This window comes from Achroia grisella, unplaced genomic scaffold (genome assembly GCF_030625045.1).
Source record: "Achroia grisella isolate CSIRO2021 unplaced genomic scaffold, CSIRO_AGI_Agris_v1 utg204, whole genome shotgun sequence".
Lineage (NCBI taxonomy): Eukaryota > Metazoa > Arthropoda > Insecta > Lepidoptera > Pyralidae > Achroia > Achroia grisella.
Genome location: NW_026712703.1, coordinates 368,358 through 394,532, shown reverse-complemented (window position 1 = coordinate 394,532; position 26,175 = coordinate 368,358). Strand labels below are relative to the sequence as shown.

At 30.7% G+C, this 26,175-nt stretch overlaps 1 protein-coding gene across 1 annotated transcript in view; it reads right to left on the bottom strand.

Moving 5' to 3' along the window:
- LOC131841937 (neural cell adhesion molecule 1-like) overlaps window positions 1–23,348 on the bottom strand; it is a 117,169-nt gene extending 93,821 nt beyond the window's left edge. The window contains exon 1 of the mRNA XM_059190336.1: window positions 23,164–23,348. Within this exon, the coding sequence (XP_059046319.1) occupies window positions 23,164–23,212 (49 nt within the window). The 5' untranslated portion in view covers window positions 23,213–23,348. The remainder of the gene's footprint in view (window positions 1–23,163) is intronic.
- Window positions 23,349–26,175: the final 2,827 nt, after the last annotated feature.

Genomic DNA, 26,175 nt, shown 5'->3' with positions numbered 1-26,175 from the left:
TTGTACCTGCTAATTATACTGAAATCTAATACAACTACGAAATGGAATTATTACGGTTTTTTTATTCTGTACTATCTATAGCTTAGACGTTGATTTACCACAATTTATCCATTTGTAATGTTTTTTAAATTGTTAAATGTTCAGTATCATTTTTGTTTTACCACCAAATGCTTAATGTCTCTATGTAGGTATGTCTTGCACTTTTGATTTGTAATAAAATATACTATAATGTATCTAGATTTAATAATGTTCATAGGTAACGTAGTCAATTATAATAACGTCAGCAAACATCGCACATTTGAATAGCGTTTGACGTATATGATTTCAGGAACGTTTGGCACATTTGCATTTAGTAGGAAGCCTGAACTACGCTTTGATATTCCGTGATACAATCTATCCTATGTTACAAATAGCAGGTGGATACATTCACTTCAAACGTCTGAGAAATATCAGAAAAGGAATGATTTGAACTTTTACAATAAAACATCTATTGTCTGATATTTCTTTTTAGAAGTTAAAATCACTAAATGCAGAAATATAATACCGTAGTAATATGAATATGTGAAGTGAATACTATAACCACTGTAAGAATAAGATTTTCTGACGTCCGAAATTTAATTAATCGTCATCGTCATCAATGCAGTACAAATAAATAAAAATTAATGTTCTTGTTTAAATTCTGATCTGATTACTATTACCTATGCGAACGATGCTGCAGATACAGCTACTTAGTACCACAATAGTGTCAATCAAGCCTACTGCCCACCACATAGTAAATGATTACAATCAATAATAAATGTTAACACTATTATTTTTTTTATTTTATTTTACAACTGTAAATAATAATATCAGCAGTATATACAATACGAAAAATTATACTAACACTGACATACGTTTTTATATAGTCTACATGGTAAATATATTAAGATTAATGAATTTATAACGCACCAACTGTTTTTTATACTCCTATCAAATTTTCAGTAAAACTTTTTGGGAACGAACTCTAAAGAATAATTTATGTGGAGCTGGCGCTGAAATTAATATGCAAAAATTGAAATTCATTCTGTATTTTGAGCTCGAACGATAAGTATAGACGTGTTTTATTACAGGATTGGCAAAATTTAAAATAAACTTGGACTAATTTAATATACTTTGTGTCAGACAGTTCTTTTTCATGAAACACTAATGGAGCTATTAAAAACATAGTAAACATAATGTAATAATATTTACTCAAAGAGATAAGTTAAAAATTATCAATAGAGATTAATATTTTTTTATTCCAAAAACAAATTAATAGTGTGAATTCGATATTATTTATATATATATATATATATATTTAAAATCATGCAAAGAGATTTTATGTGTTATATAGCTTGATTTAGATATTCGTTCCTTTTTCCGTTAGATACTAAAAAACTCACAAAAAACTAATAGTTTCTCAATTCCACTTTAGTACACTATTTTTGAAGTTAAAAGGTATTACCTATTTAGACAATCCTGAAAATCATAAAATTACCATTAGAAATACATAATTTATGTATTTCTAACTGTAATTGTATGATTTTCAGAATTGTCTAGGTATCAAATTTTACCCAATTTTTAGGGCTGAAAGTACTTGTAATAAATGACTTCTAATCTGTTTTTAAGATTTTTAAGATAGGGATCATAAGAGCCAACTAGGAAAATAAAGCTAAAATACCTATATATGTTCAAAAAAAGAAACTCTTGATAGTGATGTTATGATGTTACTTACATATATATAAAATAAGGTTGTTATTTTATTTCACAAATGACTATAAAACGATGCCATTATGCGAATGCACTTTGAAGCTATTACCATGTATTTGCATATTACTGAACTGCATTCATGGGAACCGTTACCAACACATGATTTAATTGGAGTATGCTTTTAAATTAATTAAAGAGCTCATTATGTTACACTTACAACAATTAAAACTAATAAGCTCAACTAGCACTTTGATGGAACGATTATGACATAAATTGATCAATCTACATACATTGTTTACTTTCTCAGAAATAAACGAAATAAATACGTTATTTTAATACCAGTTTTCTATTTTCTTCAAACCGTTTATATAATAGACTAACAACAACTGTATGAAATATATTTTTTTAAATAGTTAAATAATTTTAAATATGTATATCTGGAACTGTTGCGTAATGTTTCAATAATTATGAAATGAGTTACAAATAATAAATAGATTTAATATGTCTTTATTATATAAGTAAAATAAATGTAACGTAAAATGAACAGACGCAATACTGTAATACTGATATATGATGTTTGCAGGCTGAAGACAAACTTCCTTATGTGTAAGATATTCTTCTCAAATTCTAGATAATAAACGACCAGACGTAGATCCAAAAATTTCACTCTGAAACCAGCAGTAATATAAGTTGTCTTTTGATAATCATAACCACTTTCACATACACATGACCTCAAGCCGAAATAAAGTACCTTAAGTGAAAGGTAGGTAGTAGGTAACTTAAGTGAAAATATACAAGTCTACACGAAGTTCGGATGCAATCTGTTCTACGCTAAGTAGTTACATAAATATGTATTAGTATATAATTTATGAAACAAGATCAATTCTCTAAGGGTCTAAAAGCATAAATACCCATTTTACGACGGCGGTACAACTTTGTTTGGGTATTAATCAAACGGAATTAAACTTCGATCGGCGTTCAGAACACTCCCTTGGTCATAAAGAGCTTTATCCTATACGTGTTCATTTATATTTACATTACTTTATATTTAAATTTCATCATTGAGATGTGAAAAATAGCAGTGGCTGAACATGTCTAGTACATACACAGAGGGTCTTTGTATGTACTAGACATCTCCAGCAGTTCTAGACCAGTGGTCGGCAAGAATTTTTAGATGAGGTCCGCATAGTATGGGAAAATTTTAACAAGGTCCAGAAACAGCTCCTAATAAACTGTGTGACACCTATTAATTTTGTTAAAAATGAATAAAACACAAGATCTAAAATTAATGTGAGGAACTACACCGACGATCTTGAGCCAGTTCTTTATAGTTTGATACTCGAGAGGAAATTAGAGGTTTGTGTCCTAAGTGGGCATCCATTAATCTCGATCGATATTTGTTTAAAAAAAACATCTTGGAGAACGATGTTTCACATATTTGGTAGTCTGAGGTTCAACCTTTCGCGGTTTGCAAACGACTCGCGATCTGCCTGTTGCTGACCGGGGCTCTAGACCATCATAACCATTTATTGAATTATTGCAATACGTTCGAGAAGATTTCATTTGTCCATTTAGAGTGACCACAAGATTTGTTTTAATTATTTTTAGTTAGAAATATCACTACATTTTGTACAAGTTTCTTATACATATACATATTTATTAAAATCCGCCAGTGTCTATTCTTAACATAATCTGACAGTTGCCTAAGTCGCATTACTTTTAAAAGTTATTAATAGGTCACGGCATTAAGAATGGAGAATAAACAACGATCATCTGAGTTGGCATCGATTGTACCCGTGACGTCACAGGCGACAAACTGACGCGCCATCCAGTCGCCGACGCACCCTCCCATAGAGGGTGGAATTTGTGATCTTTATCATAGATTTGTAATGTGTCTCATTTTAATCCAAAATAATGAAGCTAGCGCAGGCTGTGATTTTAGGGTTAGATCGTGTATATCTATACACGATCTAACCCTATATATATATATTATATAATCTCATGTAATTGGTTGCGGAACCCAAAAATATTAACGCTAGATGAGTTAAGGGAATACTTTTAAGTTGATGTCTGCTAATGAGAAGTCCATGATGAAATACCTACGGAAATGTGAATTTAAACCTAATCAGCTGTATGAGTATCTTTGTCTACTTCAGTGGCGAAGCAGCTTGGATCCTCCGAAATGACAACGCATAAGGGATTACCACGGATGTCACGTAACGAAAAAAATAGGAATACAGATAAAACAATAGAATATCATTCCCGAAATTTATTGAAGAAATCAGATATCTACTTACAAATATCTCCGCATTTACCAGTTAAACTAATATGTTTTGGACAAGGCCATACTTATAATATAAGAAGGTATAATTATAAGATAAAAAGGGATTGGTAGCAGAGATCTAATTACTAGCAATGAACCACAGTTCCTGCGAAAAACCATCGTGATAGATTTTGTGAATTCGACATGGGGTAACTCTACTTCTTACGGCGGGGACAAAAGTGTGCATTATTCAGTTATAGTCATAGTTCAGCTAAATATCGGATTATTTTTAACAGGAAGAAGATTCAATTTAACAGACCTTCCCAAAATACGCTACTTGATACCTTCAAATAATCAGTAAGAGAAATAGAATAAATTGCTAGATACATTATTGTGAATCAACAGATTATCAAGCTATAGCTGTACATATGCCGTGCTACAACAACAAATTTGTCACATCATTTTGATAGATTGCACGTCAAAGCGTTGTTTTATCGGGTTTTATCGAAGCCTTCTAAACATTTCCACCAACATTTTATTTCCGTCTACGTTGAACAACAACACAACAAAAAGTGACGAGATTTTATTAGAATACTTATATAGAAATGATATGATGATACCCAGGTTTTTCCGCAGTCGTAGCGTATACTTCATATATTTTTCATGCTATATAAAGTGCAAATCTTTACTTATATAAGAGATTGTTGGTCCCTTATGGACGTCTTTTATTATTCTTACAATCCATAAGGTAAAATATTAGCAATACCCAATGCAATATTTGCAAAATTACTAGGTAGAAATGATATATATATATATATGTATATACAGTATCTGTCAGTAGTCATCAGGAATGACATCATCATCATGATACTGATTATCATGATGTACCAAGGGCATCTGATGACGACTTGCATTATAAAATACGCTTGGTATCCGTATAGTTTTGTCCGTGGTGCTGTTCCTGTATCGAGTTGTTAATTTTCATGAGTCGTCAGTTTACATATAAAAATTAACTTATTTACAAATATTATTATTAAATCTTTTCAAAATATTGTTATATTAATTCCATGCATAATCTGGAGAACAATACTTTCTAAAACTTTATGGCTGATTGACAATTCCTTTTTATAAAATACCAATATTTTCGCTCAATGCCTTATTCCCAGAAATTGATAGTGATAAAGACGATCTGACGTTTTCTTACTGACTTTACTCTACCGTAATAAAAATATGATAAGTAAATTTCAATAATATCAGATTGCAGACATTTTCACCACTTAGATACATTTTGGAGACAAATATATTGTGATTCTCTTAATATTGCTACTTTTCAATTGTGACTTCTTGTTAAATGATATGTAAATATCTTTGTTGTATATTGAATATTTTCTGCCCAAATCCATTCACATGAAATTACAAAATTGGTTTAGAATTTAATATGATATATTATATGACTATACATATTTTCGATGGTTATGAATTTAGTCAATATAGATGAATCAATCTATTCACAGGATTCTTTTAACTACTATTTAATTTATGTCGGTGATTCATAATGTAAACTTAGTACCTCATGATCTACCATAGAGAATGATATTGAATAGTACTTCTAAGTTATTAAACTTAAATAAAGTAAATACTATGTATCAGCGGGTATTTATATTGACGTTTAATTCATTTCAATTTAACTGTATTCAGCAATTTAATCGTGAAAATGTATAATAATAAACAGAAACACACTTGCTCAATTATAATATTAATTGGTACGAAGGGTATAAGTGTTCTCTAAGAATATGAAAATGAGACTAATCCATTAAACTGTCAAATTAAGTGGATAATTCAAACAGACCTTGAATCTAGGTACTGTTTGGCGTCCTAGTGACCTGGAAAGACTTTCGCTGTGACGTCACGGGTTGGGCGCCTCGTCGACGCGCCCGTATGACGCCTGACTCACCTATAAAACTAACCATTGCCTTTATTTCGTGCTATTCATTTTTATATGAAATAAATACATTGTTAGCACCTTCTTAGTAACGTGTTACAATACACGTGTACACTATGCAGGACTTTTTAAACATTGAATTACGAATTAGGAAAAAATAGAGCAAAGAAACGTAAAAACAGCAAAATTATATCTTGCCGATTAGATTAGCCGATAGCCGTTCATTTATAAATTTAAATTTAGTATTTACTACCCTGAGTTAGCCGCAAGGCCCCACTGGATGATAGTAAATTTTCCCAGCAAATTCTCGTTTAATGGGGGATCACATCATAATAGAGAATATGCTGCGAATACTATTGATATCGCTAGCATACCATACTGAGAGAATCGTCACCCATAGATGTAACCAAGTCTTAACTGCTTACATCTCTCTGACTCTGTTTTTGGCATTCTTTTTCTATGTACAGAAGTTCGACTTCTACTGTTTTATTATATGTATAAATATTAAAAATATTAATCATAATAGCTCATGAAGAAAAAGAAAAGTTATGTAATAAATATATTAATTTAACTAATCATTTGCAGGTGTTATCAATATCCTACATAATATTTATATTTAGCTTGATATTATGTTTGAGGTCAAAAATTATATGTTAAGAATCGACTCAAAGTCTACTACAACTTTTACTTATTAATTTCTATAATAGATATATATTTAACTAGCTGTACCCGCGACTTCGTCCGCGTAAAATAGTGACCTTAACCAAATAATAAAATATATGTATTAATAATCTAACCCAATAAAAAAGTTTCATCGTTCTAGCTCCAAAAATGAAAATTTCACATATGGCTGAGTCCTGTGAAGGTAGGTACTAATATTTTCTCAACAGCCTAAAAAATAAGTTTCAAGCTTCTAGCTTTAAAAATGTCAATATTTGCATACCATATTTCACCTTTTGACCCTTACAACCCATTTTCGTTAATTATATTTAATCAATACGCAAAAAATAAGATTCAAGCTTCAACCTTTAAAAATGACGATACTTCTATATAACCTCCTCTTTCAATCTCTTATAACCCTTTTCGGATTAAAAAGTAACCTATGTCCTTTCTCAGGATCTAGATTTTAAACTTCATTTAAATCAGTATAGTAATTTTGGCATTTAAGTGAGACAGACAGACAGAGTTACTTTCACTATCGTAATATTAGTAAGGTATTTATTAAACTGACCAACTGACAAAAAAGCGAATGAAAAAAGTTTCATCGTTCTAGCTTCAAATATGACGAATTTCCATAAAAACTATTATCTGCTATTTTACTTTACCCCTTGAATGGTGACATTTTTACAAATTTAAATGTCATATTTATTTATATTTAATGTATAGTCTAAAAATTTCTTTAACTTCTTTTGTAAATTGGTAGTCCAGTTGGCCAATAACATAATAAAAATTTGTTAAATCAAAATAATAGATGTGATATTCTAAATTGCAAACATCCCTCTACTTGCGCAAACCATACTTTGACTCTACTGGCCAGAAGGGAGAAACGCGTATTCCGACCCTGAATAGCTCGGATGGAACGGTAGATGTTGTTTCTTCCAAGGAAATGTTGTTCATATGTATAGACAACTTCATTCTTAATATTATATATTGTTTTAATCTTCAAAAATATTAATAATATGTGATTACGATCTTGTCCAAGAGCAGGGTCATCAGTTATAGCCCGTACCAGGATTATATTTATGTATTTATAAAATAATATTGCAGAGCAAACGATTATACATTTAAATTCATAAGGAGACAACGGATTGACAATAATCAGTTGCTTGCGCAACTTCGCATGCGCGCTGCTTATACAAATGACATATATGTTTATTTATGTCGCATATCTAGTACAATATTGGTGTAATTCAGAAATTAAAAATTTTTAAAGTTAGACTTAATACCACAGTTATAAAGTAGACTTTCCAAAATTTCTAATTTTTTAGTTAAGCCAGTATTATACTATGTGTGTATTAAACCGCATAAAGATAACCTTGTATTTCCATTTTCAACCCCTTACAACCCTTTTTTCGCATTAAAAAGTAGCCTATGTCCTTCCTCGGCGTATAGACTATTTGCGTACCAAATTTCATTTAAATCGGTTCAGTAGTTTTGGCGTGAAAGCGAGACAGACAGACAGACAGACAGACAGACAGACAGACAGAGTTACTTTCGCATTTATAATATTAGTATATTAATATTATAATTTATAATATTTTGGATTCTGCGCCTCGAGACACAAAGTGTGGTTTTTAGTAGCTAGAAATCTCACATATTCCAAACATTCCCGAAACTGATAGATAAAATGGTAAAGATTTTCCTCGCTTTAAAAAATGGTTAAATAGTATTCAGCGTATATCATCCTGCAACCCAAATACTTAGAGTGGATGAGATTGTTAGTAATTAGGGTACTAATGCTGCATGCCAGCAAGATCTGCCAGGTGGACCTCCATACCATTGTCAGATTCCCCCTCTGTTAAGAGGTTCATCATAATTATTACCTGGTGAATTAGTCACCATGGGCAAAGTGACCAGACTTCATCCTTATCCTATTACTTTCCACTAATACCCTCCAGTGTAAGTAAACTGGTACGGGGGGTATCGTAGGTGGCACCATACCATTTTTATCACAATTTTATATATTTCAGGCTACTAGGCCCATATTATAAATACCTTATAGACTAACATATATATGAAGTAATATAAAATTAAGATATTGAAATTGTCTGTGTGATCACGGCATTGATGGCGGCAATCGGCCACGGTAGCGCCGATACACCACACCCTTCGGCCAGTAGTCCTCCTTCATGAAGGTGGGCAGCATGTTGGTGGGGACTCGGGCCACAAACGCCTTGAAACTTGCTTTGTGGCTCAACTCTAGCTGTGTCACCCTCAATGTCAGGTTACCCTTGGTACGGATATAATCGACAATGTCCTATAATGTCGACAATATTAACCCAAATACGTACATATATGCCACCGTTCCCGATGATTAGGTTAACTGTTAAAGACGCTACAGATGATAGAGACAATCAAATAAACAAACTGAATTTATTTTGTGAGGGATATAAACCCGATGACAATGCAGTATCCAGGTCTGAGTCAGTCCAATGTCCAATCTGATCTAATTTCGGATTCGGGCAATGCAAATAGGATTTCCGGCACAGATAAGGTCGCACCGAGTATGAATTCGTTAGATTTGTTTTGAGCAATACTTTATTTACTTAATTATTTGTTTCATAACAATATTGATAGATTTCAGCAGTTCAACATTTTTAATGGAATGCAAATACTAAAAAAAAATATCTAAGTATTTACATCACTTGGTTAGTACCCATAATACAACCTCTGCTTACCGTGGGACTAGATGGCGCTGTGTTAATTGTCCAGGGTTATTTATTTATTATCATTATTTAAACAATCATACTGATGACTTCAAATGTTTGTACCGTGCAAGGAATCGAACCCGCGACCATTGGAAGAAAAGCGGTGTCCTATACCATGGAGGCCATCTATTATAGAAAATTAGACGGTTCTTTAGAGAGTAATGGTACCCTTATTGAAACCTATAAATAAAATAAACTGTTATATAAATACCAAAATAGTGTTTTGGTTCATAAGATCTTAAGGGTTTTTCTCTAAGTGTGCACGGGGCTTGGTCTGCGAGTATATTTGTAAAGCATGTATTTAATACCATCTACATATTACTAATAAATTAATTAAAAATAGTCCACAGCATGTGAAATTACTAAATAAGAAATAATTTTTATTTCTTCTATTTTAATTTTTAGTTTATTTTTCCTATATTATGTTATTTCAGTGTTTCTCGAAATTGTATGAGAAACAATAAAAATATAAGTATAATTTCGTTGTTTTGTCGTCCTAAATAAACATTCCAAACAAACTTTGTGAAAGCAAGTAGGGGTAAAAATAGAATGTATAAAAAAATCTAGGTTACTTGCCACTTTTATATGTTGACTACTAGACGGAGGATTAATTAGTACTATCTAATTAGGAAGTCGCTCACAGCTATTTACTGTATAAAATTAAATAGAATAAAATTATTTTTAAATGGAACGAAGCAGATACTAACTAACTATTGCTTGCTAATATCGTCGATTTTTTAAAAATAATAGCTTATGCCCGTCTTCATGAAATTTAACGATAATTTCGTCCTTATTTTTCTGTGAAATTTGATTAAGATCCGTTTAATCTTCAGTAGGCAAATAAATTATTTGTTATATTAGTATATATATCGGTTTACTCTGAATTGTACAGCATAGTTTTTTTTATTATTTATATTATGTCTAAGTTATTTGCAAAGTTAAGCGTTACCGGGTGACAGCTGACATAAATATAAGTATTATAAAAAATCACGCTTGATTGCCATTTCAGAGGACTAAAATGTCTCCATGTACTATAATTTTCTTCACCGCCTTACCATTTAACCAACACATCTTAAAAAATAAGCGGCTTGGCGGCTGAAGTAGGAGCGACAGATGTGCCAAGAGGACTTTTTACAAAAACTACGTCGGTAAAAGAAATTTATTTTATAACAAAAATGAGCTATGAGATACTAAATGGAATATTTATTTTTACAATAATTGATGAGTCACCGATAAATTGTGTGACTAAGAAAGTCACGGTTCGCTCTGATATCATTGAAGTGTACCGAAGCCGAGGTTTTCATTGTCATTATTGCTTTCAATAAAAGGCTATTGCTAGCTTATCCGCTGTGCAAAGAGGCGATAGCCAATTGCCGTTGCCGGACCGTTGATAGCTCTTAGTATACAAAGACCTCTGTATTTAATTAATGTAGGTGTGTTATTTTTACCATATTTACCCTCACGAAGGTCGAATATTGTGAAAAGGTCTGGTTAGACCGTCTCACATATTTTTTTTATTATAATAGACGTACGTATAAATTTATCATATGAGTATATCAGGTGAACACCAGATATCGATCAAACCACAGACAAAAGAAGTAGTACTACTTCTTTGATCTGTGGATCAAATCACATGTAACAATATGTAACTGAAACCACGACTTCAATCCTGAAGAATTCTGAAAACAATCATTTATAACTTCATGTTTTGTATAAAACTAACAGCATTTTTATAGTAAACCTAACAAACTGAAACTGAAGCCAACTGCATTAACCAATTAATCGGTTTCTAATATGGGCACAAAAGTACAAATAGACAAAAATTCAAACCATTATAGTTTTAGATTTTAAGTACGTTGTTAAATTCTGAATTAATAGCTTTTTTATACATCTACCATGTACGGACAGTTTCAATTACATTATTAATATATGTAGTATATACTAATACACTACTATATTCATTGGTATGCACTGCCAAGTATCTGTTACGTACATAGAAATGTCCCAGTTTGAGCTATGCGAAGAGTACATAATGATGAAAAGTATATTTTAATGCATATTCCTTATTCTAATATTTAATAACCAAGTAAAACAAGTAACTCAATTATAAAAATTGAAATAATTGATCACAAAAGTTAAGAAAAATAATAATGTGACTTTTTTAAATGCGTTTTTCATTATATTTATGTATATAGTAAGTAGTAAATCTTTTGAGTTAAAGAAAATTTTAATAATAATGTCTAATAAACTGTACGACAAACCAAAAGTAGTAAGTAAACCGCGGTACTTTTAGGGGAAAATCTATTTTAAGTACTAAATGTGATCAATCTTAAACTCCGCGGGCGGCGGAGAAGTCGCTCTCACAACTCAAAGTTTATATTACAACCTGTGTGGAGGTTAAAACTTATCCAATAAGACTACTACAAGTTGAGCCTTCCCTTTTATTTAAGTAGCTAAAAGCTCTACTTATCTACTAGAGTCGACAACATAATTTTATACCCTGATATAGTAACCGTAGCATATAATTTATTGAAAAATTTGAAATTGATCCGTACTAATATTAAATTTAATTATTGAAACGATGTTTATTTATTCCTTTTTTGTGTTAGGTAATGAAGAGCATAGCCTACTTTTATACCATAATATATCTATATACGTACCATTATGACTGTTATCGCACATGTGGTAGTCAATAGAAACATTTATTGTCGATGTTGCAGTGAACTTAACATTTGACATGCCGACATTTTGCTGGCCATATTTGAATACCGGATTAATGTTTGGTATTTCACTTGATATCGATGTCCTTGACCGAAAGTACATGCAGACATGCATTAAAAATCTAATTGAAGTAATAACTTTTTTTTATAATAGTTGTTATAACACTTGGAAAATTCTCTGTTGATTATTGTTGAGGTATGGTTTAAAGCTTTCAGCTTTTCCTTAATTCTAAACCGTAAGCACCGGAACTTTCGGAACAACCTAAACAAAGAAACCTGAGGGACAAGAATATTTAAATATACAAGAATTGTTTGTTTTTTTTATTCAAATAATAATACACATTTATAATAGTATATAGAATTACGAATATATGCGTTTTATATATCACATATAGGGATTAAAATATTGTTATATTTATTAATCGAATTCATTCTTAACCTGACAATATTTGGGGTGTCAAATGCATATTCTGTGACGGAATCATAAGGGATTATTGAATCTTAGTAACTCAGATCAAACTTGCAAATCACATCATGCTAAAGTGTTTTTATTATAATATCGATAGGCACGCCATCTGGCAGCGTGGGTAACAGCTGGGAAGGGCGCAAACTCCATGTAATCCCTTCACGAAAACAGACGCCTGTTTAAAGATTCAGAGGATCATTGTGAAAATAGATGTTTAGGGAAGAAACGTGAGTTTTTCTTCTGATATGAAATTTGACCGGCTATTATTAAATATTTTCACAAATATGACAAATCTTAATAATATTATATGAAAAGGTGTTTGCTTGTACATAAATACTTTTTTAACCTTTCATTATCATGAATATAACTATAAAGAAATAGTAATAAATAAAAATAAATTGTTTAGTTAAAAATAGTACATATATTAAAATGAATAAAAACTATATCATGTTTTAGACAATAATGATGACTTTTAAATTTTAAGATAACTATATAAAATTACTTACTTATTGCTTGTACTTAAGTAACAAATTTTATTGAATGACACATAACTTAAAGGCATTTTTATTAAATTGAAAAGATTTAATTATTTAATTATACGACCACAGTAAAACTCGGCCTAAATTATTCCAACTCCATAATAATCAAATTACTCATTTAGTGATCTTTTATAATTAAGAATATGATTTTTCAAATCAAATTTTGATGCAAGCTAAGAGCAATAGCTTCTCTTGGAGTTTGACGTAGTGATCGTTTTTAATTAACATTTTTTTTTATTTAATTAAAAGTATGTAATATTTTAGTAATATTTTGTTTTGTAAGCATCATTACCTCAATTTACCAAATCTTAGTTAGTTGGTTTTATTATATAATGGATCTTTTATTTATAGATCATAATACTTGTTGCTGGCAACTTGACTATAGATATTTTTATAAACCTTATATATCTTCCTTTATATATATTACTTTACTTTATTACTGTGCTTATTTTTCGTATCAAATATATTCCGTTATTTTTTTTTTATTTCATTAAATAATTATTGCATATGAATCTCGTTCCAATGAGACTATTCTACTGTATATAATCTATCTCTAATTCTCTAACGTCTATCAGTTTCTCCACTTACTTCTAAATGACAAAACGATTTTGATATGATTTCACTATTATTTCGTGAATTTCTTACATATATTACCGACACATAGTCTGTAAACTCGTTTTACTTTGGTTTTTAATGGTTTATAAGCAACATTGTTAGGTGTTATTTTTAACTTTATAAATCCCCCAATTTACAATAAAAATAATATTGGAATTTGCTTAAATACGATAGATCTATTGATTGTTCAACAGTATAAACAAAGTTCGGTTCGTTATTCCGATTACTCGAGTCCTAAATCAATAGGACATATATATATATATAGATACCTAAAGGAATACAGGAACTACTAACTGAAAACCGCGGCTTCGCCTACATGAAATAAGTTAAAAAGTATTATATTCTTATGGTTCGTAATTTCATTTGTACATATTTTCATCTATTTCACTCTTTTCCATATTATTTTTTGAGATGATAGAAAGGATGGATTCAGCCATTCTCAGCATATCTCAGATTTCTGTACAGTACATACAGCACTTTAGTTGTGAAAAAGTAACAGTATCATGTCATATTAACACCCACACATATACGAGTATATAAATGAAGACAAATTGTCTACCTTTTTCATTTTTCAAGTTGCTTGAAAGATTCGTATTCTGATAAAACATAGCTAAAGTTGTTCTATTCATAAGCAAAATTATGAATAATAATGTCAGATGCAAGAATGAACTATTATTTCGGAAAATCGAAGACTGCAAGGTTTGCCAAGTCTGCTAAACCATTATTTCTTTAAAGCTTGCTCATAATTTAATATTGAGCTTTAAGTGAACCTACATATTGTACTAAAATATACAAAACGAGAAAACGGTTGAAAAATGTTAAAAAAAAAATTCACAATATGTAGAAAAATTGGAAATCATCGCTTTTTAATATCTCGTTATATACCTATGTATTATCACTCTTATCTACATATTATTACTAATTGGAGTGCGATATTTGAAGATACCGTGTAATTTGCCAATTCTGATTAATAATTATTATTTAATATTAATCGCGAGATTATAAACTGTCGATACATTGTGAACTGTACCATACTACTTATAATATGACGTATTTTAACTTGCTGTATTTTATAATCTATCCGTGATAGATTATAAACTAAAGGAGTTCACAATGTACTGTAAAATATAGATACCTATATGATCGTGATTTCCAGTAACATTCGAAATTTAAATTTCAATATCTTAAGGATTCCCACGAATTTAGTCCACAAACTTCATGGTTTTGGATCTTACTCCCTGGCCGCATTCTGGCATTCATACGTTATTGTACTAAAATATTCATAAATGAATACTTTAGTACAATAACGTAATTTTAAAGCATATAATAATATATAGTTCATAGACATTCTTGACAATATGCTTATAATAATACCATGACATAATTAATTAATGTAATTTATACTATAATCTAAAATCAAATATGTTGGAAATTGTTGCATGCTCGATAGGGTGAAACTGTTGATACATAACTATATATATTGTTATACCACCCACAAAATGTACCCACACAGTTTCCACACAATTCTATTCTATTCTATTCTACTTTCCGAAGTCATATTACTACAATATGCACTCAAGCGTTCAGGACCCTTGGGTTTGTAGTACGACAGGCAAACCAGTTAGATAATATACTGATTATCAAAATACTATATAATATCTTCGTACGCAGTAAATTCGAAAGTAACGCAATTATATAGAACCCACATGAGTCAAAATACATACTCATGGTAGAGAAACTCCAAAGGAAGTTTATACGATATATATATCAAAGGCAGTATGGTTATAGAGTAACATACCCTAATATATATCCTACTATGTTTTTATTGGGGATGGTGGGATATGACACACTCGAAGTAAGACGGAAGATTGTATTAATGGAATATGTAGTCAAAGTCATGAGAGGTGAAAAATGTAACCAAGCGGTATTAACATCGGTGTCCATAAGAGCGCCCAATAATTACGTACAAGCACGAAGACGAAACTTGTTTGATGTTCCATGGAGAAGAACGGAGCTGGCCAAACAGGCGCCTATTTCTCTGGGATTGAGTCTACTCAACGGTGTAGTTAGTCGTTTTCCAGATCTAGACATATTTACTAGTAATTTGCTGGAGTTTCGTAGGATGGCAGTAGATTATTTAAGTAGTATGGAAAATTAAGATTATTATTATTATTATTGTTATTATTTTATTTTATTTTTCTTGTGCAATTAGTGTATGTATTAGTAACTAGTAATTTATAAGTGTGTGTATATGTATACAATCTTCCTAAGTGGGCATATTGGGAAACTGTAAAGCTCACTTAGTGTGACGTAAATAAATAAATAAATAAATATTTAACTACAAATAATCATTAATATATGCGTATGCATTTATGCATTATACCACGGTGACAAACTGTAACTGAAACGCCAGGGGTGTCGCGTGCGCGTTGCCGACCCTTAAGAAACCTTAATATACCCATCTTGAAAAACCCCATGCTGTAGTCTCGTGAGAAAACTCGGCAGGAAGTTTATTCCGCAACCTAAGTGTAAGCCGGAGGAAACTCCTCTGAAACAGCACTGTTTGAGACCACTTAGGTTCCAGCGCGTGGGAATGAATTCCCTGTCGATGGCGAGCTGTGCTGGTAAAGGTGGTAAAAGGTGGCCGTAGGCATCATGTCGAACAATTCCTCAGAACACAGTCCGTTGTTTAATCGGTAAAACACACAAAGCGAAGCGAAGTCTCGCCTCAAACTAAGTGGTTCGATACCGCCAGAGAGATTGGGATCATCGACAATTCTCATAGCACGTCTCTGAACCGAGTTAAAAGGACCGAGCTGGTATCCAGGTGCTCCTGCCCAAACATGAGAGCAATACTCCATGTGCGGCCGAACTTGAGACTTACATAAGAGGATTCTCTGGTCCGCAGTGAAGTACCGCTTTGCTCTATTAAGCACACCGAGTTTTTTGGACGCCAGCAAATTATATTATTATTACTTTATTTTTCTAAATAATATGCTCATTTATAGCTAAACCCCAATTGTATGTATTTGCACTTCCCAAAGTTTGACTAGGAGAGCATTAAGTCCACGTTTTGTACTATATTTCACTGATCAATAAAATAAATAAAGAAATATAGGGGCAATTAATAATTATATTTAGACATACCTACATATGTACATGGTCCGGTAGTACTAGGATGATTGATTTATCACATATTAGGATTATTAAGAAATATATTATATATTTCATAATCATCCAAATGTAAATCAGGTCGATTCATATCACCTACTAAATAAACACATTTTAATTTCCAACCCACTTTTCTTATGATATTAGGAACTTTGATTCTCTGATAAGATACACAATTATTTTTAGATTATTTGTCTTATCGATCAATTGTGCAAACCTTGTAATGAAATAATAATTTAAATGTTTTCTATATATTTAAACAATTACATAATGTAGGTATGTTGATAAGGTTTGATTACAATCTCATCATTGTTTTTTTTTATTATAAGTAATCGTGGCGACTATTTTGAAATTATAAAACTGATTTGTATGTTTGATATGTTGTGTCTAGCTAGATAACGAATACTAAAACTTAAGTTAAACTAAATATATATGTAACTATTTCTAATAGTTCTTTAGTAGCCACAATACAAACTTTGTGATTTTGGGAGAATATATAGCGCTGTATTGAATACTAAATCAATAATAACAAGATTGGTTGCCCCTATATACTTATACATTCAAAACACTCATTATCAAATTAAAGTCCCTTCCTACCGAATCAAATTAAAATCGTAATAGAAAATGCCCAAACTTTCACCAGAAACTTCAGATCTGTCATGTCATTGTAGAATCTGCCCCTATAAACAAGTAGCAAATGAATCTATTGATAAAAAATCGATCGCCATCTTCCCCATGGGATAGAATGAATCGCAACATCTAACGTCTTGTTCTTTCTAATATACATATATAGTGCGATATTCATTAAAGGACCCATACACTATTATAAAATGAAGGAGCAGTTATAAGGTAATTTTGGGCGGTCGCGATGGGCATTCTAAAAAATCCTCCTCGATTTCACAATTGTTCCGATATTGCCCATGAATTTTGTGTACTGTGTAGGTGGTTTTACTTTGCTACTAAATGCCTTTAAGTCGACAACGGCAACGTTGGTAATGTTGACCATAATATAAGCTATGACGTTATGACCTTATGATAGGTACCATGGTCGAATGCCACCGAGACTTCAAGACTGCCACTCTATGACGTCACATACACTCAATGATTTTAAGTAATTATGAGGCACAGTACGCCGGTGTTGGTTGTGTTCGGGTTTGTTCATGTTCATTATCTGTTTATGTACATGCTTACTTGTAATATAATAAAGCTTTTTTTATGTCCAGTGCAATGTATGGTATGTATTACATCGTGGATTACTATAATTGGCTAAGAATGCTAAATGTCTAAATTGTAAATTAGTAATATAAGCTGTTGTTATCCCAAATAAATGATAAAATCATGAATGGGAATTTTGCTCAATTTTTTTTATACAGTAAATAAAGTTCTTATAACTTTTAAACCCGAAATAAAATATAAGTATATATGTACATACACATATATATATATCCTGATAAGTCATCTGATGAAAAATTTTAACTATCGTATGACCAAAACAATATAGCTAATTGAGGATGTTTTATCAGATAAAAGAAAATTTGCATGCAATTGTGCCTTGTTGAATTACAATATTTTCACAATAAGTAATATTTAAATGTTAATGGCGTTTCCTAAAGTGCAATGTACAAATTGTAAAATACTTTCATACATATACCTAATATACATACGTATTTCTTATATACTCTAAATATTCAAAACAAAAAGTTTATGAAATAGTATGTACATATAATAACATACTACATTGACATTTTGAATTATTATATTAGCCTTTATCACCCACCCAATTTACAATGATATTTTTTTTGTAATATAAAACTACCAACTATACATTTATAGAATCAAACTTATTCACTTTGCTGTAGAAAAAGTTGACAAAGTAACCCACGTCTTCTCCGGTTAAGTAAAGATGCCACACCATTAATCTATTCTCAAAGGGCCTGAGTGAAAGTAATATAGAAGGTCAATTTGGGATCGACTTATTGACAAAGCGGTGTGACCCTCTTTAACGACGCAGAATTACTGTCTGATCTGATAGACAATAGTCAGCAGCCTATTATTATGAAATTATGTGTATGTATTGTGGCAGTTACGTACACGATATAGCAGATTTGATATCACATTCTGTTCATTCTGTGGAATGTACGTGTACAAGGATTAAAAACATTCATTACCGAAGTCACAAACAAAACAATAAATTTTAATTTTTTTCAAATGATTGCTTAAAATGGATCTTTGTAGCTAACCATATGTTGAGATATCTAGATTTTGATAATGATATGTGTCATGTAAATAATTACCTGACGCATATTAACGCATCTTTCAAATTTTGCATAATCGCATAATAAGAGTGAGATTTTTAATATTTCTTTAAAGAATTGTTCAAATAGTTTTGAGAGATGACGCTAATAGTTTACTATTCTACCCATCGCAGGATCGAAATATATAGGCATAAATACACATGAGTATGTTCATGTATGTTCAGCAGTCGACTGCAGTGGGTTGATGATGATGATGATGTTTATGTTGGTTCGGGTAGGTAGATATTCATAAAATTATATAATTAGGTATGTTAGATATGTATCAGTCAACCAATACCCACGTTAAAAGCTCAGATAAACTAACTGTAGTCCTCACATCCTGTTCTAATAAGAGTACTTTTTCCTGTTTCCAAATGATATTGAACAGACATGTGGCGTCCAATCTACGTCACCAATTAGGTGCGTCGCGTCGCAACGAGATGAATTTAATTTTTATGTAGCAACCCACGCGTAATGTAACCCACACCAACAATTAATGTGCACCAATATTATTTATCTATACAACTTATGTTGTATATAAAATTTACATTAGTGAAGTTATGTATTGCTAATAATTGTACTAATAGTATTTTTGTATCTCAATCTGCACATGTAAAAATTCCTAATAATTATAATAAATCAAAGTATTTAAATAGGTTCATTTCAATATTTACACTTATTTATTTTCAATATCCATAAAAAATACATTAAATTATAAAGCAAAAGTAAAGGTCTGATTATAAAATCTAGATAAACTGTTTACTTTCAAGTGAATTCACAAAAACGGCCCAACTCTTTCTCTTTTATTCATGTGTTCCTGATTACGATTGAAACAACATTTCGTCATTAATACTATTTGAAAAAAAATGTCTGATTTGAATCTGATTTAGAAGCAAATTACTTACGACAAGGTAAGATTGACGGTCATTATTTAAATATGACTATTCAAAAGTGCTTATATTGAGTTTATTTAGATAAGGATACGATTTTATTATATGCAAAGAAATATAGAAGATAAAGACAAAGATATATAAATATAATCAATCTAATTTATTATAAATTTAGCTAGTAATATACTTACGTATGATATATCTAACACAGTCTAAAACTACAATTAATTGAATATCCTTTTATCAACTTGGATAACTGACTCAATATTATTCCTTCAAGACATAAACCCACCCCAATACTATCAATTTATAGTCCATTACTTACTCTTTACAGTTATTCTATAAAACAGTTTCATTGACCTGCCCTAAAACAGCAAATTATCCTTGCCAGGTACGGCGGCCACTCCCATTTTACGACTGATGGGGAAATATCATGTTCAACTTAATTCCCTTAGAACCTCACACAAATAAAAGTTGAGCGGAAATGTGTTAAATTTTGTTATCGGATCCTATAAAAATTTATGTTTTACTCAAACATCTATCTATCATTATTTTGCTCAAGTTATATTATATTATATTTAATACTCTGCATATGTATTTTCAAGAAAAGATTACTAAGAAAATTGTCCTAAAAGTTGAAACTTCTTGCAATCTTGTTTCTATGCCTGAATTGGCAAACAAGCAGAGGTACCTGATGGTGACAATTACATATAAGGATATCACATCGTCAATCCGCCGTGTTAGGGGGGAAAGGGATAGTTAGTAATGTGAAGTAATGACTCCATTGCTAGCAATGTACCAAGTCAGGTTGACCTCCACGCAGGTCCCCTTAGAAACTATTGTGATAATTTATTGGCAAATTTGTCACTATGGGCTAAGGAACCTGCCAGCGTAAACCGTTAGCGCAGGCGGTTGCATCAATCCATAATCATCCATAAAAAAAATCCGCCATGTTTTGTGATATCACTGCCATGTCATTCTGCAAACCCACGCTGTAAGCTGTGTTTTGGTTGAAATAAGTACAAAGATACTACTACTGTTTGAAGTAGCTTGGAAAATATAGCGTCCTACATGAAAGTACGATGTCATTCGATATTTTTATTGGTGCGTAACCTCATTAGTTGAATGAACTATAATTGACACACCGGCTGACCTACCAATTAAATACGTATGAGCCGTACATCAACTATTCTTTCTTTCATATTAAACGTACTTATCTATATTATATGCATTCACTATCCAAATACTGTTCTGCGAAGTAAAATATTGAACTAACAACAAAAACTGAAAATTCTTTGTATGAATAATAAGGATACCTCTTCCTGCCTATTTGATTCGCAAAGTATAATTTTATTTGTAAGATGTGCTTGAGTTTGACAATTAAATACGTCGTGATGATGTGATGACCGTGGTGCTGTTCATGTATACTTGTCGATTTAAGTCATGTACCATATAACTTCGCTAATTGTCTTCGCCTTAAATTAAACTCTGTTCAATGATTCTTTTTGAATAAATATTGTTTATGCATTAATTAACAACATATTTGTAATATGTATATAATACAATACGGAAATAGTCGCTATATTAATAACTAATGTCAAGAATCAGTATATATTCAAATAAAATCTGCAAAATAGTAAAAATAATAGAATACCTAGAGCTTACTCCTTTACATGGTTATGATTAATATTTTTGTTAGGTAGACCCTTATTATCATAGAATAATTTTTAGGTGAAAGAATATATTATACGGTAATAAGTATTAGTTCATAAATTTCTAATATTATAAAAAATGGAACCTTTCCTATTTACAATATTATTAAAACGGTAAAGATAACATATTCATCTTAACAACGAACTATGCACTTATTGCTAGCCTTTTTCACGGCCTAAAACACTCTACATTTTTACAATAAGTGATTATGCAAAGATATAATCCTGAAGGCGTGTGAGAGCTATGAGCCGTTGAAAGGAACTCCGTATGAGAGCGTACGTGACAAGAATCAATCCGGATATCAAGCAATAAGATCTTCTATATTGATTTCTGAGTAAAACTGCTGGTGATTTTTACAAGTAAGACGATTTCCTACGCTTTGCCTTTATTTGCAATATCGTTTTATTAGAATTAGAAAAAAAATGCAAATAAACCGAAAGTACTTTTACTTACGTTTAACTACTACTACTTATACATACGTATAAGTACTTATAGTATTGTGAGTATACAATTTTATATTTATTTATTTACTAAAGACACGCTACAGCGCCACGTTTAAGGATTTGTATTTTTTTATATACATTAAAATCTGTGTTTACAGCCAAAGGTATTTTATAAACGGTTATTTATGTTATTTTTACAAACGAAATAAAAACAATATTTTATTATATAATATATATACATATATACAAAATATTAACTTAGATTTAATGCATCAAAATATATCGAATCGATTGTAGCGACATTAAGTAGTAGTTATTCTAAAATAGCAATCCCTCTCAAAAATTTTTCTAATAACGTTGTGAGTTACATACATATTTGTCTATTTGATTTCATTTATATATATTGTTCTTAATATGTAACTGTTTGTTATTCCATCATAGACAAATAGTATAATAATAATAATATCTGATTTTGCTACAAAAATCATATTTTTCATATACCGTCAGAAATAGAACTACAGATATCATAATAATTTGGATATTCATCTAATTCAAATTTTAAATAATTGTAATAAATAATGTAGGACAAGCTTCATGAAGGTCAATTTTTATACTATGTTTTCCATATCTACTAATAATACTAAAGTGGAATTTCAAATTGATAAGCTCTATTTTACCTTCTACATACATACTAAGTAGATGTATATCATCAATATTATTTAACAAATTTTTTGTGTATATCAGTAATTTATGATCAATGATATATCGGTAGATACTATCAAGAGATGAAAAATGCACACAGAGTATGAAAACACAAATGAGTACACAAAGAATGACATTAGTCCCTTAGAAACTATACTCATCATATCAATTACGTCTCAGATAAACATGTATTCTTTGTCGAAAAACATAATAAAAATATATAACCAGATTCTTAAACAGCAAACATACCTGAGCATACCAAAGTGCAGATCAGCACAGCTATCTCAGCCCACCTCATATTGGTTGCGATCCTTAAAAACTCACACAAAACACATAGAGTCAATTTACTGAATATAATTATTTACTTTAAAACCACTTTGAGATTTTTACGCTGAAAAAGTTTTACGCGCTGAATATAGGAGAGTTGAAGCGGCTGGCGGGTGCCGGATGACAATTAGGACTACCGTGGTCACTGAACAAGAACTACACTAACCTTTTGACACGCATGCGCACTGTAATAACCCTGCGGAGATTAGTGTCAATATGCATTATGAAGTGTCAATAAAAATTATACATTTTCCTCATAACTATATATACATACCTATATTCTTAAAACGATGATGTAACAAGTCATAGTATTAACCAAAATAAAAAAAAAACTTTAAAAGACATTATTGCTAGAAAAGAGTTTTAATTTGTTCTTGTTACTAGGGAATATTGTTAATTATTTTTAAACATTTAAATGTTTTGAATGAAACAAATCATCATCGACGATTCATTCAGGTTTCCTTGATATTCAGGGTTTTTATGAATTATGTTAAAAATGTAGATAGATATAATATACTTTATTTGTTACACACAGTAGATGTAGATGGGACTTAGGAAAAAAAATAGGCAACTCGATGTAGTAGTCACGCTATGATCAATGGGAGCAGACATGCAATGAGAAATGTTGCATAAACTGTGGAAGAGTAAAGCTTTCGGTCGTTATTGTACGTTCAAGATTTTTTCAAAAACACATTTCTAATCTTTACGCATATGTTCGAGTGAGATTTTTTTTTATATTTGCCCGATTGTCTGTACCTTTGTGTATGCTAATCATACACATATAAGTAGTAAACCTCTAAACAGTTTATAAATTCAATGTTAAGTTACCCTATTTTTAATCTAAATACTGTTGTAGAAATATACAGTAACTAGCTACACGCACCGGCTTCGCCCAGGTGTAAATGTATTATATATATATACCTAAACCTTCCACTAGAATCACTCTATATATTAAAAAAAACCAAGTCAAAATCCGTTGCGTAGTTTTAAAGATTTAAGCATAAATAGGGACAGACAGCGACAGCGACTTTATTTTATACTATGTAACGATGATACAACTTATAATGGGATAAATATTTTGTGGTAATTATCGAGACAGTGAAGTGACATATACCTATATAATTTTGTTTTGTAGTTTTTGATTAGAGAACACAAAAATAAACTTTATATATATCACAGATAACATAAATATATATTAATATGAAAATATTTTCTCAACAAATACACATACATTGTCGCAGGCACATCTAGAGTAACATAAATATGGTGACCATATTTTTTTTATAGAAGGAATGGCAAAACAAGGTGTCGGCCTGACTTATGTATAAGTGATAACTATTGCCAATAATGAACGGCACTAGGGTCATCACGTTATCATGTAGTAACTATAATAACATTCATGGTTGCCATTCCTGATGACTAAGATGTTATGCCTTATCCTATAATTTTACTGCCTTATTTATGAGAATTATATATTTACCGAGGTATACTTTTACAAAGTATACCTCGGTAAAAATATAATTCTCTCATTCTAAAGTTTCTAGCATTTTTTTTACTTTTGTCTCGACTTGTAATAGCAACAAAATAGTCTCTAGTGAGGTATTTGTAAAGATATACTTTGTAGGTTAATAGTCTTACAAGTGACGCATACAGTAAGAAAATTGGCAAAAAGTTCGGGAATCTCGTCCAAGTAGGATAAGTTATGTATACCAGTCACTTACTGACCCAAAATTACTTGGCAGGGAATGTTTCATATCAAAGCTATACTATAAATTCACCTATAATAATTGTATATATTAATTAATTTCTATTAAAAAGAATTACCTCTGTGTATAATAAGTAGTAATTCAAATAAATAAATAACCCCGGACAATTAACACAGCGCCATCAAGTCCCACGGTAGGAGCTTGTGTTATAACTACTAGACAACTAATATAAATACTTTTTTTTTTGTAAATACGTAGAAAACATCAAGACCGATACAAACAATCATACACATAAATACAAATGTTTCCATCGTGCGAGAAATCGAACGAGCGACCATCGGAAGTAAAGTTGTGTGTTAAACCACTAGATCACCGGGGCCTTCAATTTATATTAGATATACTTTATTTAATATTATATTTTTATTACTATTGGTTGTGTGTGTAACAAAAAAACTTTACATCACCATTACATTTTATATAAAGGAACCTCACGACAATCCATGTCAATAATGAACTCATCAACCATTACAATGAATACCACACTTTATGGCACTTATCAATGTTACAAATCTATTTAAATAACAAGATACCTCATTTTCTAAGTAAAGCGGTACTTAGGTAATTTTACTATTTAGTCATGCTTTTTGTGACAGAGTACAGAGTACTTCAGTTGTAAGATAATATTTTACAGATAATATCGAATATTGATTATCATAATAATAATCGATTGTAACACTTAATATACCTACTCTCCTGAATTATTGTGTATATTTTTATATTTGTTACATAAGACGTTACTTATAAATTTATTTGGAAAATTTTGTTGTGAAAGACTCACTTACAAGTTAGATCCATAGGAAATGGATTTGGTTTTTAAATCAAAACAATACATTGTTCCTGACGATATTTATATATGACTGAAGGTTTATTTCTTTGAAAATTATATTATTTACTGGATGTTTCTTTGTATATCACTTCCCAAAGCCTTTATCTCCATTTTCCATAGGAATTTGCCCTATTCGCTATGTAAAGTATAGTATACTACTCGGAAAAACATTACTTGATATAAATATAACAATTATTTATATAGCAAGAAAAGAATTTAAAAGTATTTTTTTTATCCTAAAATTTCGAGCACATTGAAATCCAGTGTTAGATACATTTAAAAATAAGTTCATTAAACGTAAAGAAATTTAATAGGTGCTATTTTTTTTATTTCCTACGGATA